The sequence below is a fragment of the Marmota flaviventris genome, chromosome 9 (genome assembly GCF_047511675.1).
Source record: "Marmota flaviventris isolate mMarFla1 chromosome 9, mMarFla1.hap1, whole genome shotgun sequence".
In the NCBI taxonomy this organism is placed as follows: Eukaryota; Metazoa; Chordata; class Mammalia; order Rodentia; family Sciuridae; genus Marmota; species Marmota flaviventris.
Genome location: NC_092506.1, coordinates 87716418 through 87732779, shown reverse-complemented (window position 1 = coordinate 87732779; position 16362 = coordinate 87716418). Strand labels below are relative to the sequence as shown.

Below are 16362 nucleotides of genomic sequence, written 5' to 3'. Positions count from 1 at the left end.
TTCATTAAATATTAGTGAATAAATGAATGGATTCCTAATTGATTGACCCTGTTTTTCACTACTGTGGACACTGATTCATTCATAATGAGAACTTCTCACATATAGGCAGATTATGGGAATTTTAAACGATGACTTAAAATGGTTTTGAAATATGAGAAACAGCTGCCCGAGAAGAATTCCATCATTCACAGTGATGGAAGGATTCTTCTCCCAAGGATGCAAGAAAATGCTTTTCCTATTTTTGTTGGTTTGCTCAGAAACTGGGAACATCTGGCGTCGGGAATATAGAGAGTTGTTCATTTTAGAGTAGAGTCTTAGTAACTTCGGGGATTGGGAGTAGGAGCGAAATGCCCTAAGAAAATGAAGGCAATATGGAGGAAGGGGAGACTCCATGCCCTTTTTTATAAAACTGGTCCTTTGTTTCTAAATCGAGTATTACTTAGGGGAAGCTTCCTAGAAAGTCCTCAGTCGGTGTTGTTACTAAATAAGCAGACTCTGGCAGCAGTACCCCCTCCCCCAGAGCGCTTGTCTGGCTCCGCCTAGTTTAGGTTTATTCAGACCCTGGAAGTTGTGGTTGCAAGACCGGCTTTGACTGCTTTCTAGAACGTCCTTCTGATCCCTTTAAAGGTGGGGATCATGACGGAGGATGCGGGGGAAGAAGGCGGGAGCCGAGGGCTGGAGACTCGCGGTTGACATAGTAACTTCAGCTTGGTTTCTCTTGCTCTCGGTTCTCAGGCTCCGTAGCCACCCTCAGCCCCTCCTGTGCACTCTGTCCCCGAGCCCTGGCCGCCTCCCAGTGAGGTCCGCTTAGCCAGAGAGCTCAGTTCAAGGTCCCCTTTGCGCCCCCCTCACCAGTGACTTCTCCGCGCGGAGCCCAGACTGCTAGGCGTTTGCATCCCCTGCCTCATCCTCGTCCCCTAGGCATCGGTTTGTCCCGGACCAGTTCGGCAGTTAAAGGGGCCTCAAGGTGCCAGGTTCCTGTTGGAACTGCGGACCCCTCCTCCAAGAACAGGGCCCAGGCCAGTGGAGCGTTTTTGCCATGAACCAGAACCCTGCCTTCGTGCCCCGGCGGGGCGGCTCTCCTTCGGCGGCTGCCGGAGCCGGCGCGCGGCGCAACGAAAGCCAGGACTATCTGCTCATGGACTCGGAACTGGGAGATGATGACTGCCCGCAGCTCCCGCTGCCTCCCTACGGCTACTACCCCTGCTTGTAAGTGCGGGTAGCCAGGCGGGGCGGGCTCTGGGTGCACCGCCGGAGGCTGTAAGCTCAAAGGGGTGTAAGAGCCAGGTCGGCGCGCGCGCTTGAACTCGCGTGTATGCCTCTAAGGACTGGTGACTGTAGCTCCGCGCGAGCCAGGGCTGGGACCTCAGCGAGTAGAGTGGTAAAGGCGGCTCTGGGTTTGGTCTTGGTGAGCACGTAGGGGTCTGTTTGCCCAGAAGATGATACCACAGAGTACCAACCGCATTACAGGTGATTAGGTAGCTGGTCAATTTCTTCACCGTGGGTAACTTTGCGCCCCCAACAGATTCAGTATTGCTGCGCAACAGGCATGATTGAATAGGGGGCTGATTCAACTGTGCTGGGGGCCCCCGTGACAGTCTATGTGGGAGAAGTGACTAGACTCTAAGGGTCCTTGGAGCTGCCTTGATGTGTGCAGGGGAACTCCAGAACCCCAGCGCGGGCGCTCTCCCAAGTTGTGCGTCTCAGCCCTTCTGGCGGTGCACACATCTTTGGGGCAATCAGCCAGCCAGAAAGTTCCGAAGTGTGAGTGTAAAGGGTAGACCTGCCTTTTAGCCCCCAGACATCCTCCTGCCCATTCTGGGCGTTGGGGTTAAGCCAGGGAAATAGAACCACATAGGGCTTTTGCATTGGCGGTGCGAAGCTTTTACCGAGGACGTCAGAGGAGATGAGTCTGTTAAGAGTGCGGATCCAGAGACCCCCGAAATGTAGGAGGGAGGACATTAGGGTCCTTTATAGTGGCCTCTGAGTAACTGCAAACCTTTAAGTATCTGAACTTTGGGGAGGGAGGGCTTGTGGGCGGGCAGAGGGTGGAATGGAGGACAAGAAAAGTCCTCACTTTCCCACAGGCTATGTGACTAACCACGCATGCAGCTGGCAGACAGCATTTCTGCCTCTTTGCCCCTTTGATGTATTGGTTAGGTCAATTTCCTGACCTGTCACATCCATCCACAAGCTGTTTCCTGAGAAAAGCGGTTCTCATACATTTGAATCAAATGGGGTATAATTTCTCCTTTTCCTAGTGTACAGGTTGCAGAATCACATTGGTTATACAGACACGTATATACGTACAGCAATACTAGTGTCTATTTTATTCTGCTGCCCTTCTTATCCCAAGATCATTGTATTGTCATGAGCAACTAATAAAAATAAATAAATAAATAATACTTTACAGGTGATTAGTGAGGAAATTTCAAAGTATATAGAGAACTTTAAAGAATCATTATCTTTTTCACATTACATTCAATCTCCCTTTTCTCAGAATTTAAACTTAGTTAATATTTTAATATCTATTCCTCCAAATAAATAAACAGTATTCATACACACACAAAAAAAAAAAAAAAAAAAGAAAAGAAAAAGAAAGAAAAGCGGTTCTCACCTCTGTAAACAGCTCTAGGTTGGAGGGACCTTTCAGCCCGATGGTCTCCTGGCAGACCCTTGCGGTGGATGGGCATACCTTTCAGCGCTGGTCAGTGATGCCAGAGTCAAAGCCAGCTGTGAGTCCCTTGTGCAGTAAGAACTGAACCCCAGGAGACGGGACCTCTAATTTTTCTCCAAGATGAAAGAAAATAGTTGGAACTGGTTTCATTCATCCATGTGCTGTACAGTTGTAAGCCTTTACTACAATTTATCCTTTTTTTTTCCTTTTTAAAAAGATAAAAGTCACATAGCGAAGAATTCACCCATTTTAAATAGAACAGTTCAGTTTTGTTTAATTCATCCCATTAAGTGTGGGAATCATCACCAATATCTAATTCCAGGACATTTTCATCATCCCCAAAACAAAATTTATACTTGGTGTTAAGTTAGAAAATATTTCTAAATTCATCATATAGAATTTTTGAACCTTAATGGACATAAGAATTATCTGGAGATTTTGTTTAAATGCAGATTCTGAATCTCTGCATCAGAAATTGTGCCTTTCTAACAATTGTTCAGGTGACATCAGGCTAATATCCATGGATTACATTCTAAATGGCAAGAAGATACATACCAAGAAAAAAAATAATAGAAAAACAAATCTTGTATATTAGGAATGCAGCTCTTTTTGCTTTGAAAATATATTTCTAAAACATAGATGAACTTTTAAAATTGGGTTGAAATTGAGTTCTACTAAGCCTCAGTGTTGTATGCTTGGTAACATTACTTGTTGGGTTAACTCAATGACTTAACACTGTTGGTCGGTCCTTCCTTCCTTCCTTCCTTCCTTCCTTCCTTCCTTCCTTCCTTCCTTCCTTCCTTCCTTCCTTCCTTCTTTCCTGTCTTTTCTTCTTTCATAAAAAGTAGATTATCTCATGAACAGAACCTTTTCTTTTTTATTTTATAATCTCTATTGTCACTTGTTTCTGTGTCTGTGGGAAAGAATGATTTGATTTAAAAAACTTGTGGTTGTAGGTCAGCAGTGAGACTATATAATTAATTCCAAGTTTTCCTGAAAACTTTCCCCCATGATTTCTTCAAATGTGGCTTACTGCTTAATTGAAATATATATAATTGTCTACCATTTCTCTCCTTTAGTTCAGGAATCCCACACTATCCTTAAAAGAATAGAACTGATAGAGGGATGAATGGAAATATTTTAAAGTGCTTCAGTTCAACTCATGGTACTCTCTGTGTCATGTTTAATATACTATAATACATTTAAGTGTGAACCATGTTCCAGAATTAGAACTCGGTGTTATCTGAATCTATTATTACCCAAAGTTTCTATAGATACCTTTCATCAACTGTTTTCTTCCATCAGAATTTTATTTTATTTTTCAGGTGAATAATCAAATAACTAAAAACTTTTAACCAATAGACTACAATCTATGATGCATGAGAAAAAGTTAAAGAAAATTCCTTTCTTCTGGTAAAAAGTATAAATAAACTCTCCCATACGTATTTAGCTTGTGATTTAGGCAATTGTGCATATTATTTGTAATAGTGGCAATCACCAGTGTAATTTGGATACGGTATGACTGTTTTCTCAAATCATGGAGGTTTTCCCTTAGAAGATTCAAATCATTGTAAACTGTCATTTCTGTGGCATAAATACTGTGACTCTTGTTAAAATATTGTTTCACAGTTCACTTCTGTAGGAAGATTTTAACATTATTGGGGTTTTTCTACTGAAAATTGTAGTAAATTGTCTTGTTTGAGAGTAATTACATAATCTCAGGTCTGAATAGGATAAAATAACATTTTGAAATGATGCTTAGAAGAAGAATTTCTCATGTTCTTTTATTCCAACTTTCAGTTAGAAATATACTCTATTATAATCAATTTTAAAATGATGATTATCAGGAAAGGTTCAAGTCCTGCTAAAGTCCCAGGAGGTATATCAGAGTTCCTTTATTTAAAATTTTAAAAATATATCTCTAGACTATTACTTCTGAACATGATAAAAAGTCTCAGACATATCCACTATCCACTAAGGACTTCTAAAAGAAGAAGAAATGAAACAGTCCGACTGAACTTTTACTTGGGAAGAACTAATTGATTAATTTTGAAAAATTAAGCAGTAAATTAAAGGTCTGGCAATATAGTAGACTAAGATAATTAAAAAAACTTGTGATTATAAACACCAAGAAATACTGGTGTTTCTGGATAAAATATTTTAAATGATTTAAAAACTTTGCTTAATTTTCAAAAACTAAAGGGAGTACCATGTGCAGGAACAAAACAGTTAAAATCCAGAGTGTAGATTGTGAAGTAATGCTGTGGCCAGTCTGGGAAGTAAGAGGCCTCAGTGACTAAGGCACTTGGAGTCTTATATCCATATGAGACAAAAAAAAAAAAAAAAAAAAAAAAAAAAGGTAAGGCCTTGTTTTCAAATGGAGCAGAGAGCTGGTACTGAGACATTGCTTGCATAAAACTAGAACCATATTCTATTGAAGAGTTAGGCTAGAAAATTATGCCCACCAACACAGAGTGAGATCAAGAAACTACCAGTAAGAAGAAAAAAAAAAATCTTCCCTGGAGAATTTTGTTTTAGGGTTTATATGCACATGCCATGTGAGGTTTTATTTTATTTCATTTTTAACTAGACCTAGAAAACCTCAAACTAAAAACTACCCTTGGGACTCCTAGAAGAGTAAAACACAAAGCATGATGAAAGAATCGTCCCAACCATGTAGATGGCTTAGAATTTTCATGAATAAAACAAGCCCTGCTGAAGATACATTCACTGTAATCAATGATGAAACACAAGGAAACAATCCACAGAGAGTCAGTGGACAATACAATCCATGTGTGTCAACATAAGGTGTAACATCACTGTTGGATCCTTAGCGACTTGAGATAATGTAACAACATGAAAGGGAATATAAAATAAATATGTATAAAAGTGCTGACAATATAAAAAATGTAAAAGCCTAAGAAAAAGAGTTGCCTTAAAAATAGACAGAGAACATTTATAAATGAAAAATATAATTCTTAAAGTAGGGAAAAAAACTCAATGGAAAGATTAAAATGCAGATTAGACATAGCATAACTGATGATACTGTGAAAAATGCAGAGACATAAAGAAATGGAAGATATAAATATTGTTAAGAGTCATGAAATTGGAAGTAGGGGTTCCAAAAGAAGAATGGGGGAAATGTATCATTTGAATAGATAATGGGTGATTTTCTAGAAATGATAAATTCTCATGTTCATAAAGTACAATATTAGTGTATACATAAAAAGAAACCATTTAAACATATAATTTAAATTTCAGAACATCCAACGAAGATGAAAGGAAATATTAAAAATTAACCAAAACACAGGGACTTGGAGGAGTGAGTTTTAAAATTTAAAATATTTAAAATGGAAATACACTCATATGTATTTTGATATACAGATTATATCATGCGTAGCTTTCAAGAACTATGGTTTTTCTTTTGCATAGAAAGCATTATTTATTGATGTAGAATTGTATGCAAAATCAGTGTTCCAGGCTGATAGGGTTGCTTTAAATGTGGATGTGGACAAACAACTTTACAGGGTCACATCACTGAATCACAGTCTTAAGAGAAACGCAGAACCTAACTCAATCCTCTATTTCACATGACGAAAACAAACAATGTTTTTTTTTTTTTTTTTAAATATGTCATGGATCATTTAAAATTTTTATTGACTTCAGGGGCTTTTGGATAACCTGAAATCCATTTATAGACCTTTGGACCCAGATTTCAAAGTTCTGATTTAGGAGAGATACAGTAACCTAATATTAGAAACCACCCGTGAATAAAATTCACAAAACACAGCCTTCTTTATTCCAAGCAAAATAAACTCAGACTTGAACACATTTATGTATTAAATAAGGGAATGAAAAATTCAAACTGTAGGTTAAAATTTTTTTCTGACGTTAATTGCTGAGAGAGCACACTGTTCTCTTAAGAAAGTTTAAGGTTGAAGTTTGAGTGTGGCCTCAGACCTATGAATCATATTAAATTATTTTATACTTTTTATCTCTCTTACTTTTTTGGTAATTATGTTTTATAAAACATCTGTTTCACATTTTTTATATTTGTTTGTTTGCATATCTAGCCCCATCACAATAGAATGTAAACCTCCAGAGGTGGAGGCGTCCTTCATCCCCTGTACTTACCAAACATAGCAAAGAGAAGGTTTCAGTTGATTTGTACCTCAGCAGAGATATGTTACTCCTTCTCAATATTTGTTCTAATAAAGAATAAAGTGGTGCTAGCTTCTTTAAAAGAGTAACATCTGGTTCCTCTCAGGTGCAAGGAAGATTGTCTACACAGAAAGACATATTCTTATATTCCAGCTGCCAGTCACTACAATTTGTTTTCTTCTGGGGAATCTTTCTATCAATCTTACTATTGCCACCAACATGCCACCTTTTAGCACTGGAGTTCTGGGCTCATCCCTTGAAGTCTCCTGTGCACTCCTAAGATGAACCTGTATCTTCTTCACCAGGACCTGCTACCTATGCAGGGATACTCAAAGGAAGTAGATGGGAAAAACTCATGGCTGGCTATATCTGCTCTTCTATCTCATTTTGGAGTCTTGAAGCCTCTTAAAAAGAACTGATGCTGGTCTATCCCCATTCCTGCCTCATCTCCTCAGACCATCCTCAGTGGATTTATCCCTCCATAATACTAATGCAGATAAAGGAGAAGTACCTTTTCCCCTTTTGTCTTCAATGTGAGATCTCTTTCAAACTCTGTTTCTTACTTTAGGGTTTCCTTCTTTCCTTTGTGTTCATTCATTGAAGCAAAGAGCCCACTTAACCACAGATATGTGGTTTTGCTTGCTGACCCTAAAGGTATAGTTACATCAGAGCATGACAGCCCAGCAGCAGTATAGAGGATTTCCAAATGAAAGAAAAGTGCTCATTTTCTTACAAGATATAGTCATCAAATGATAAATAAAATCAATCAAAAATCATAATACCATGATTGTAATACATATGTAGTAGTTTCGAATTCAATGAAAGTCTCAATATCCATTATGTCCTTTGAAATAATTTATATAACCCTAAAGTCAAGACCTGGCCTTTGGCCCAGATAAATGCGGCATCTATCACTGGAAAAATACAATTCTCAAAATTAAAAAAACTCAATTGATGAATTAAAATTCAGATTATACATAGGAAAATTGATAATACCCAAAATTCAGACACTTAAAATTAGAAAGTGTAAACATTATTTCAAGGTTAAAGGTTTGCATTTTGGAAGCTGCTTCTTAGTAGAAAAACAAATGTAAAAACTGCCTGTGATAAAAATGCTTTGATTTTCATTCTTCATTTAGGAATCAACATCTCCCCCAGCCACTTGGATTAATGGTGGTTCTCTTATAATTGACTCTCTTGGAGGTCTGTGTTCTACATGATAGAAACCACCCATTTTGTTTCTAGACCTTCCCTGACTTGAAGCAATCATGTCCACTGGAGACAAATGATGGCATGACACATATTTTTAGGGTGCCAACATTGTAGGTTGTCGAGTGATTGCCAGATGTGCTTAAATGCTCACATTTATTCTGTAGCAGAATGTTTGTTTATCTCTAAGAAGACATTGCATAATTTTTTTCTTTAGACAGCTATGTTCCCTGAGTTATAAGAAGTAACTTCATAAGGCAATTCATCTTTTAGAGAGCAAAAATCATAAAAGGAAAACATTTTCTTGAGTCCATTCTTCTTTTCCTCCCTTTCATAAAAAATGCTAAATGTAATTGGATCCAGTTGGATAAAATTACCACTTGTGATTGCTCTTTGTTTTAGAATCTTCTGCTAGCTTTCAGTGTATGAAGAAATGCTCATCTATATGCCAAATTTCAATTAAACTTTGGCATCTAAAATTTGGTATGCTGCTCAAGACTCTTTAAGACATTGGGATTGACTGAATCACATTCCTTACAGAATGCCCTGTGGAGCAGCATATTAAAATCAGTGTTACAGATACCCAAACAACTTGCATGGTTATAGCATAACTGTTCTCTACCAATTCAGCTAAGTCAGCTCCAACAAAGCAGAGAAATAATGTTAACTAGAATTGTACACAGTTCAACGTAAGTTGCTGTTTCTGCAGAGAACTAATCTAAAATATTTACATGTATTCGGGGCAACTAACATGTTTTGAATATCCACTCTGTAGCGGTCCTTTTCTAGTTGTCATACAAACATAATTTGCTCTTGAGAGCAGCCACTTTCCTATTTTGTAATGTTCACTTTATAAATAACAATGTTAAAATTTATAGATGTTAGGCAATATGCAGGTTACATAGCTGGTAAATTGTTGTCAAGTTGGAAAAACCATCTCAATGCAGACTGTTCGGCATACACAGAGGCCTGGAAGTTTGTACAGGATCCCCTATCCTCTCAGCATTCCATATGATCATGCTGTTACCAGGCACTGCTAGATACAGGTGGGTTGTGCTCTTAGAAAGTACACAATTATTCCTTCCTCCTCTCTCTTCCCGCAGATATTTGGGAAACCACCCATTGGCCCTGATACACTGTTCTGAGGTCCCTATGCTGTGCTCATTATGTCTGCATTATACTCTGGGTGGGGGGAGGATACCAGAAAAAAAGTTATGTATAGCAGTACTGAGAGTGTTTAATCCTCATTTTGTCTTTTATTGAAAGCTTAAACATCTTTGAAGGTTATTCTACTTCTTTCATTAATTCATTAATCTGTTTATTTATATAGCTCTGTTGGCCTTATATGATTATGTTCAGTCATAACAAAAATAGATTTGTTGGGGGCTTCTATGTTCTAGGCCTTCTCTAAGTACTTTATAGATATTCATTCATTTAATCCTTATTAAAAAACCTATGAGATATGTACTTTTATACCCTAATTTTTCTGACAAGCAATAAAAAAGTCACAGAAATAGCAGGGTAACTTGTCTCTCAATGTTACACAGCTAGTAGTTGGCAAAAATGGAAAGGAACAAAAGATTCTGTTTCATCATTTATCTCAATAAACAGTGAAAGAAGGGTTTGAAAAATTGCCAGGCTTTGTCACCAAAAACCAATTATGACAGGCTGGGTTTGTAGCTCAGTGGAAGAGTGCTGGCCTAGTATTTGTGAGGCACTGGGTTTGATTCTCAGCATCATATATAAATAAATAAAATAAAGGTCCATTGACAATTAAAAAAATATTTAAAAAAATCCCTCACCAAAACAATAATGAGTATCCTAAACATTTTACCAAAGATCCACAAACTGACCATGGCTCTTTAAAGATTATCAAAGCCAAAGCTTTCTTTTACTCTTCATTTCTGTCATGTGGATGAAAATGCTTCTATGCTATAATGCAGGTCGTATTAGGAGAAACGGACTCAAAAGATAGTATGAGACTGAAGGTTTCATTGTAGTATTTGCATAGTTTTAAAAAGAACTTTGCGTGGTATTGCATTCTAAAACACTCAGGGTCACTCCAGGGGAACTGGGCCATGCAAAATAACCACACAAGAGACAGAGATACATTTTCTTTGGGGGTGCTGTGACTGCTCCTCTGACCTTAAGGATCCACACAAAGAGAGAGGGAGCACATGCTGACCCCTTTTATTGAGGAGAAGCCATTCAAATGAGGCAAGGGGTCAGGTTTCAAGGGGCTGAGTCTAGCTTCATGATGTCTGCTGTAAGCAGGTTGACTGACATCTAGGAAGGTCACACCCAAAGGCAGAGCAAGAGAAGGGGACACACAAAGGGTGTTTCCATGGAACATTCTATCCCAAACAGGGCAAGGGGGTAATATCACATAGGAACAGGTGAGCATAGCTCTACCCATAGGGCTGCAGGAAGGCATGCCCACGCATGAAGACACATTTGGCTGCATTTTTACTACTCTCAAGATCGGGGCTACCGTCTACAGCCACTTAAAAGTAGCCAGATCATCGGGGATGCCGACAGTGCCTCAAACCCATCAGGAGAGAAAAACGCTGGTCACATGACATGGCAGCCTCCCACAGTGTGGTATTTATCTGGAGGTATATATCCCTAGATATACATGGGTAGTCATGTTGCCGTTGATGCCTGTTTATGGCAGGGTTCATGTTCCAGGGACAGCAGCTCTGGTTTCCAGCACAGGGAGAGTTGTCCTGACATGTGGGTCAGCTCAGATCCCTCACACAAAACCAAAAAGAGTCTTTTTCATGGGAATAGCTAGCAAAATTGTCTTGAAAGAATTAAAATAAGAATTGAAAATGGCAAGATTTCTAAAGTTGGCTTATTTAATCCTTATAAAAGACCTATGAGATATGTACTTTTATACCTTAATTTTACTGACAAGAAATAAAAAAACCCACAGAAATAGCAGGGTAAGTTGTCTCTCAGTGTTACACGGTGTTGAACTTACTGGTAAAACTCATTTTTGTTATTACTATGTTAACCTTCTTGGAACAGAATTTTGGACTGAGTAAATTGGATGGTGGCAGGGGTTGCTTAAGGAAAGCTGATATTTGGGTGGTGCTAGAGTTCCCATATTTACCTAGAGGAATGGTTTGTGCAGTATCCCTTTCCTTGGAGAGGTATTCAGGGCCAGATACTATTCCGTTATTCCATCCTGAAGGATTCATTAATTTATTTTCAACAAACATTTGCTTAGGTTCCTTTAATGTACTAGGCACTATGTTTGAAAACTATGAACACATTATTTCATCAAATCTAAGTTTTGATTAGTTGTAAATAGCCATCATGATATTTTATGGACCTTCAAGAAACAAGCTCATACACACACACACACACACACACAAGAAGAAGGAGAAAACTTGGGGGTTATTATCCATTAAACTATATTTAAGGTTATTATTTTATGTCTAACAAAATGGCTCTTTATATTAAATTAGATATAGATCTGGGTCATATATGTGTGTATTTATACATATATACATATAATACTCCTAAACATATAAAAAGAAAATATAAACAAAATAAATTCGTCACAGTGTTACTCAACTCCTCTACATTCAAAGGTGTTCTCTTTTGAGTCATTTTTCATCTTGGAATCTTCACTGCTCAGGTTTTACCACACACTGTGGGAAAAACGGACACTGGTGATGATGTATTCCTCTGTGACAAACAAAACACTGGTGATGATGAATTTCTTTCTTTCTTTTTTTTTTTGGCTCCTCCTCCTCCTCCTCCTCCTCCTCCTCTTCTTCTTCTCCCTTTTGTACTAGGGATTGAACCCAGAGGACTTAACCCTGAGCCCTTTTTTTTTGTATTTTATTTAAAAACAGGGTCTCACTGAGTTGCTTAGGGATTTGCTAAGTTACTGAGGTTGGCTTTGAACTTGTGGTCTTCCTGCCTCAGCATCTAGAGTCGCTGGGATTACAGGTGTGCACCACCACATCCAGCTGGTGAGGATACATTTCTTTAAAGAATTCAAAGAACCCATAATAGACCAAAACCTTTTTTTTTTTTTTTTGGTGTTAGGCAATTAAACTGACTTTATAAGTATATGGAGCTAGCTTATTCTGACTAACAGTTCCAGAATGCTTCTAAACAAATCCAATTCACCATTGTTTCTTATGTACTCCCTGCCGTCCCCAACACACACATACATACTCACACATGTAGTTTTTTCTTATGCTTCAAAGCAATGCTTCACTACTATTTCCAGTTTTTATTTTCAAGCCACTGTCATCTATTCTGAAACTTCGGATGCCATTTTCTTTAATCTTTGTAAATGTACCCATTATAAAAACTATGTCATGGTAATGATTTGACAGCTGACTGACAAGGATTACAAGGAGGCTTAGATGATAAAACATATTGTCTTCCTGGGAAGTTAAAATAGAAAAATATGTGGCTTAGAATCAATGAAATGTGATGTTCTGTGTGCTAGAGCTAGGGTAAGTGACAGAGAAGAGGAGACATGAAAGATTGTAAGACAAATGCCATCCTTTATGGTCTAACCAGAATTTAAGAGGCTTGGGCTTTATTCTCTAGCTGACATGAAATCATAGATAACGCCATGTCAGTCCCTAGCTTTATTTACTCTAAATTGTTTGATTTTTAAAAGATATTTTTAGTTATAGATGGACAAAGTACCTTTATTTTATTTATCTATGTGGTGCTGAGGATAAAACCCAGTACCTCATGTGGAAGAGACAACCGCTCTTCCACTGAGCTACAACCCCAGCTTGTTTGATTCTTACAGGAAACCTGAGTGGTACGTAAATTGCTTCCACTTATAAATGTGGAAACAGAAATTCAGAAAGGTAAGATTACTTGCTGAAGAATCAATGGCTCTCAAATTTTCTGAGTCAGTATTTGACTGTTTTGTTGATTGTTTTTGACCCTTAAGGTTTTATTCTTCTTTCCCTTTGTTCTTGTACCTCTTGCAAAGACTTTGTACACCCCCCAGGTATGGGTACTCTAGATAAAGAACTGTCAGCCTAGACCAGGGTTTCTCAAAGTCCGTGTTCCAACAGCACCTGGGAATTTGTTGGAAAATCCAAATTATTGAGTCCCACCCAGACATACTGAATCAGAAACTCCAAGGAGTTCATGCAGCATATAGTTCAGAGTAAACCTCACTCAGTACTTTAGTAGCTGCCTGACTCAAGTATTCCATTCCTTGGGTCTTTATTGTTCTTATTGCTTAAATGGTGGAAGTATTCTCTGTCTCCTCCATATTTGGTAGGGAGCCCTTAATATGTGACTAGTGCAACACAGCAACTGAATGTATAGCATTATTTATTTATTTATTAAATTTTATTTATTTATTTTTTGGGGGGATTCAGAGCTAACCAATGGTGTGATTACTTTTTCTTTTTTTTTATTGGTTGTTCAAAACATTACAAAACTCTTGACATATCATATATCTTACATTAGATTCAAGTGGGTTATGAACTCCCATTTTTACCCCAAATACAGATTGCAGAATCACATCGGTTACACATCCACATTTTTACATAATGCCATATTAGTAACTGTAATTTTATAAAGTTATTACATGTGGCTATAGGTTAACAAATGGGACTGTACCATTCTAGCCCCTTTATATGGATAAGTTTTTTAGATCTCTGGAAGAGGGAACACTAATAAAGCACATATTATATGCCAGGTACTAACCTAAGCAGTTTACACATATGAGATTCATTTATTATTTGTTATCTACATTTTACAGATTAGAAACTGAAAGCTCAGATTTATATAGTAACTTTTTAAAAGTCATATAGTTGATTGGCAGAGCTGAGATTCAAGACCAAATAGTTTGACTCCAAAGTATATATTTGTAATACTTGTACTTTCTTAATTAAGGTAATTTTAATACTTCCAATATCATGTTTCAAAGAGGTCAGAAACAAAGATAAGGGCCTTTTGTATTTTAGGCTTTAACTGACAGCAGAAGGTAGCTACCTACAGGTAAGTAGGGATCAAGTTATTTTATTATTCAAAGTAGGATTTCTGATATGAAGATCCATGAGACAAAATTTATGTCAGGTGTTCTAGTGTTCTAGAATTTGGGGTTTCTCAGAAATAGGCATATTTATGAGAATATGCATAAGTAAAAAGAAAAGAGAACAGAAGAAGAATTTAAAAACATGTAATTTGCAAAGGGATTTACCCTGGAAATATTCTGGGATGAAGGATGAAGTCATATGCTTTTTGAATTAGAGACTGCCCCAAATTCCCAAATTCATATACTAAATATATAGCTACTCGCTTAAATTATTGCAAGACCTCTTGAAATTGTGTGATTTCCCTTAGCATCCTCTTTGCATTTTTTTCTTTCTTCAGTTGCAATCTTTATTTTTAAATCCTTTGTCATTTTTTTTTTTTAATTTCAATGCTGGGGTTTAAATCCAGGGTCTTGTGTATGCTAGGCAAGGACTCTGATGACAAACTACATTCTTAGTGCTTTCTATTTTATTTTTGAGACAGTGTCTTGTTAAATAGCCCTGGTTGACCTCAAACTTGTGATTTTCCTGCCTCAGCTTCCTGAGTAGCTAGAATTATAAATGTGTGTCACCATGCCTGGATCATTATGTCTCTTCTCTTTCCTTCTGTAACTTGTTTTATCTATTTCAAGGAAGATTAGAGGAAAAAGAGAAGTCAGAATTAAGAGCAACCATAAATCAAGGCAGGTCTGAATTTTTAGGATCATAGGATATAATTTACCAAAGGTTTACTTTATTCCCCTAGGCCACCCACCCCATCTTTTTGTAATGGGCTTTTGTGAAGTGTGCCCCAGACAATTGATTAACAGGAATTAAAGATCCAAACTTTTTAAAATTTACTTTTAAAAAACATTTTATGTATATTCTTTAATATCTCTATATTTATACACAAACATGAATTAATATGTATGTATAAATATATATAAGTAAAGTAATATGTATGTATTTTCTGTATGCTCTTTTGTATATTTGTATTTATACATCATATATACATATGTGTATTTTAAAATGGAAGCATATTTTGTCTACTTATGGTGCAATTGTTTTTCTTTCCTTTTTTAACATTATAAAGTTTAGGAAATTTATGTTTATCCTTAGAATCCTCTTGAGTTAGTCATCTTTATGTCTCTGTGGCAAAATACGTGAAAAAAAATCAACTTAGAGGAGGAAAGATTTATTTCACCACATGGTTTCAGAGGTTTTAGGCATGGTCACTCAGTTCCATTGTTTATCGGCAGAGCATCATGACAGGGAGCACATTGTGGAACAAAGCTGCTCACCTTATGGTGGCCGGGAAGGAGAGAGAAAGAAAGGAAGAAGCTGGGGACAAGAGATCCTCTTCTGGGGCATGCCTCCCTTACCTACTTCCTCCAACTGGGTCCCACCTTCATGTTTCTACCACTTCCCCTAATGCCACCATCTAGGGAGCAAGTCTTCAATACATTTCAGATTCTATCTATAATACCTCTGATATTGACATGACTTCTCATATGTTTCCTGAGTAGAAGAGGGAGTAGTGGGACTTGTTCATTAACCCAGCTGATACCATTTACATTCATGCCAAGGGAGATTTCCTCCCTTTAGAGATCTGTGAGATCACATGCAGAGTAGAAGGATAAAAAGCATGAGAACTCTGTTCTCAAATGCAATCAAGAGTCTGCATAAAATTTTTAAATAAAAAGAATTGATATGGAGCTCATGTATACAAAACAAGTGCTCATCCCAATATAAATAAAAAACTATTTCTCATGAACTTTATTCTTTACTTTTAGCTTGTAGTATGTTGGAAAAAAGCAAAAGAGAAGAGGGAGACAGTACTTAAGACTTAATTTTCATTGCTGTCAACTTATCTAGTAGCTTTGTATAAAAAAGATGATTACTCAAATAGAATATTATTAGTATAGATGGCAAAGTCTCATAACCCTTAAACACACTTATAGTATTGATATTTTATTGGCAGCTTATTATAAGTATTGATAATAATAACAGTACCCTTGAGTCATCAAAAGAAAATTCGTCATTGCAAAGATAATTTAAGACAGGAGAGATGTGTGTAATTCATTTAGAAGGATTTTCCACCAATCTAGTTGATAAAAAATATTCATGCTAAAAACATGATACTAGACTAGAATGTTCCTTTCTGTGTACTAACTCACTGGCAACAATCAAATGTAATCTGAGCCCCTGTTGTGGGACAGCTCAATGTACTGGTTCTGCAATCTGACTTCTGCCTTCCCTCTCCAATATCACTGTCCTCACCTTCTTTCTGATAATTGTGCT

At 37.3% G+C, this 16362-nt stretch overlaps 1 protein-coding gene across 2 annotated transcripts in view; it reads left to right on the top strand.

The window, feature by feature from the left end:
• Nucleotides 1-573: 573 nt before the first annotated feature.
• Trpc6 (transient receptor potential cation channel subfamily C member 6) overlaps nt 574-16362 on the top strand; it is a 119679-nt gene continuing 103890 nt past the window's right edge. For both annotated transcript variants that reach the window (XM_071616644.1, XM_027930703.2), the window contains exon 1: nt 574-1209. In XM_071616644.1, coding sequence (XP_071472745.1) covers nt 1040-1209 — 170 coding nt within the window. In that variant the 5' untranslated portion in view covers nt 574-1039. The remainder of the gene's footprint in view (nt 1210-16362) is intronic.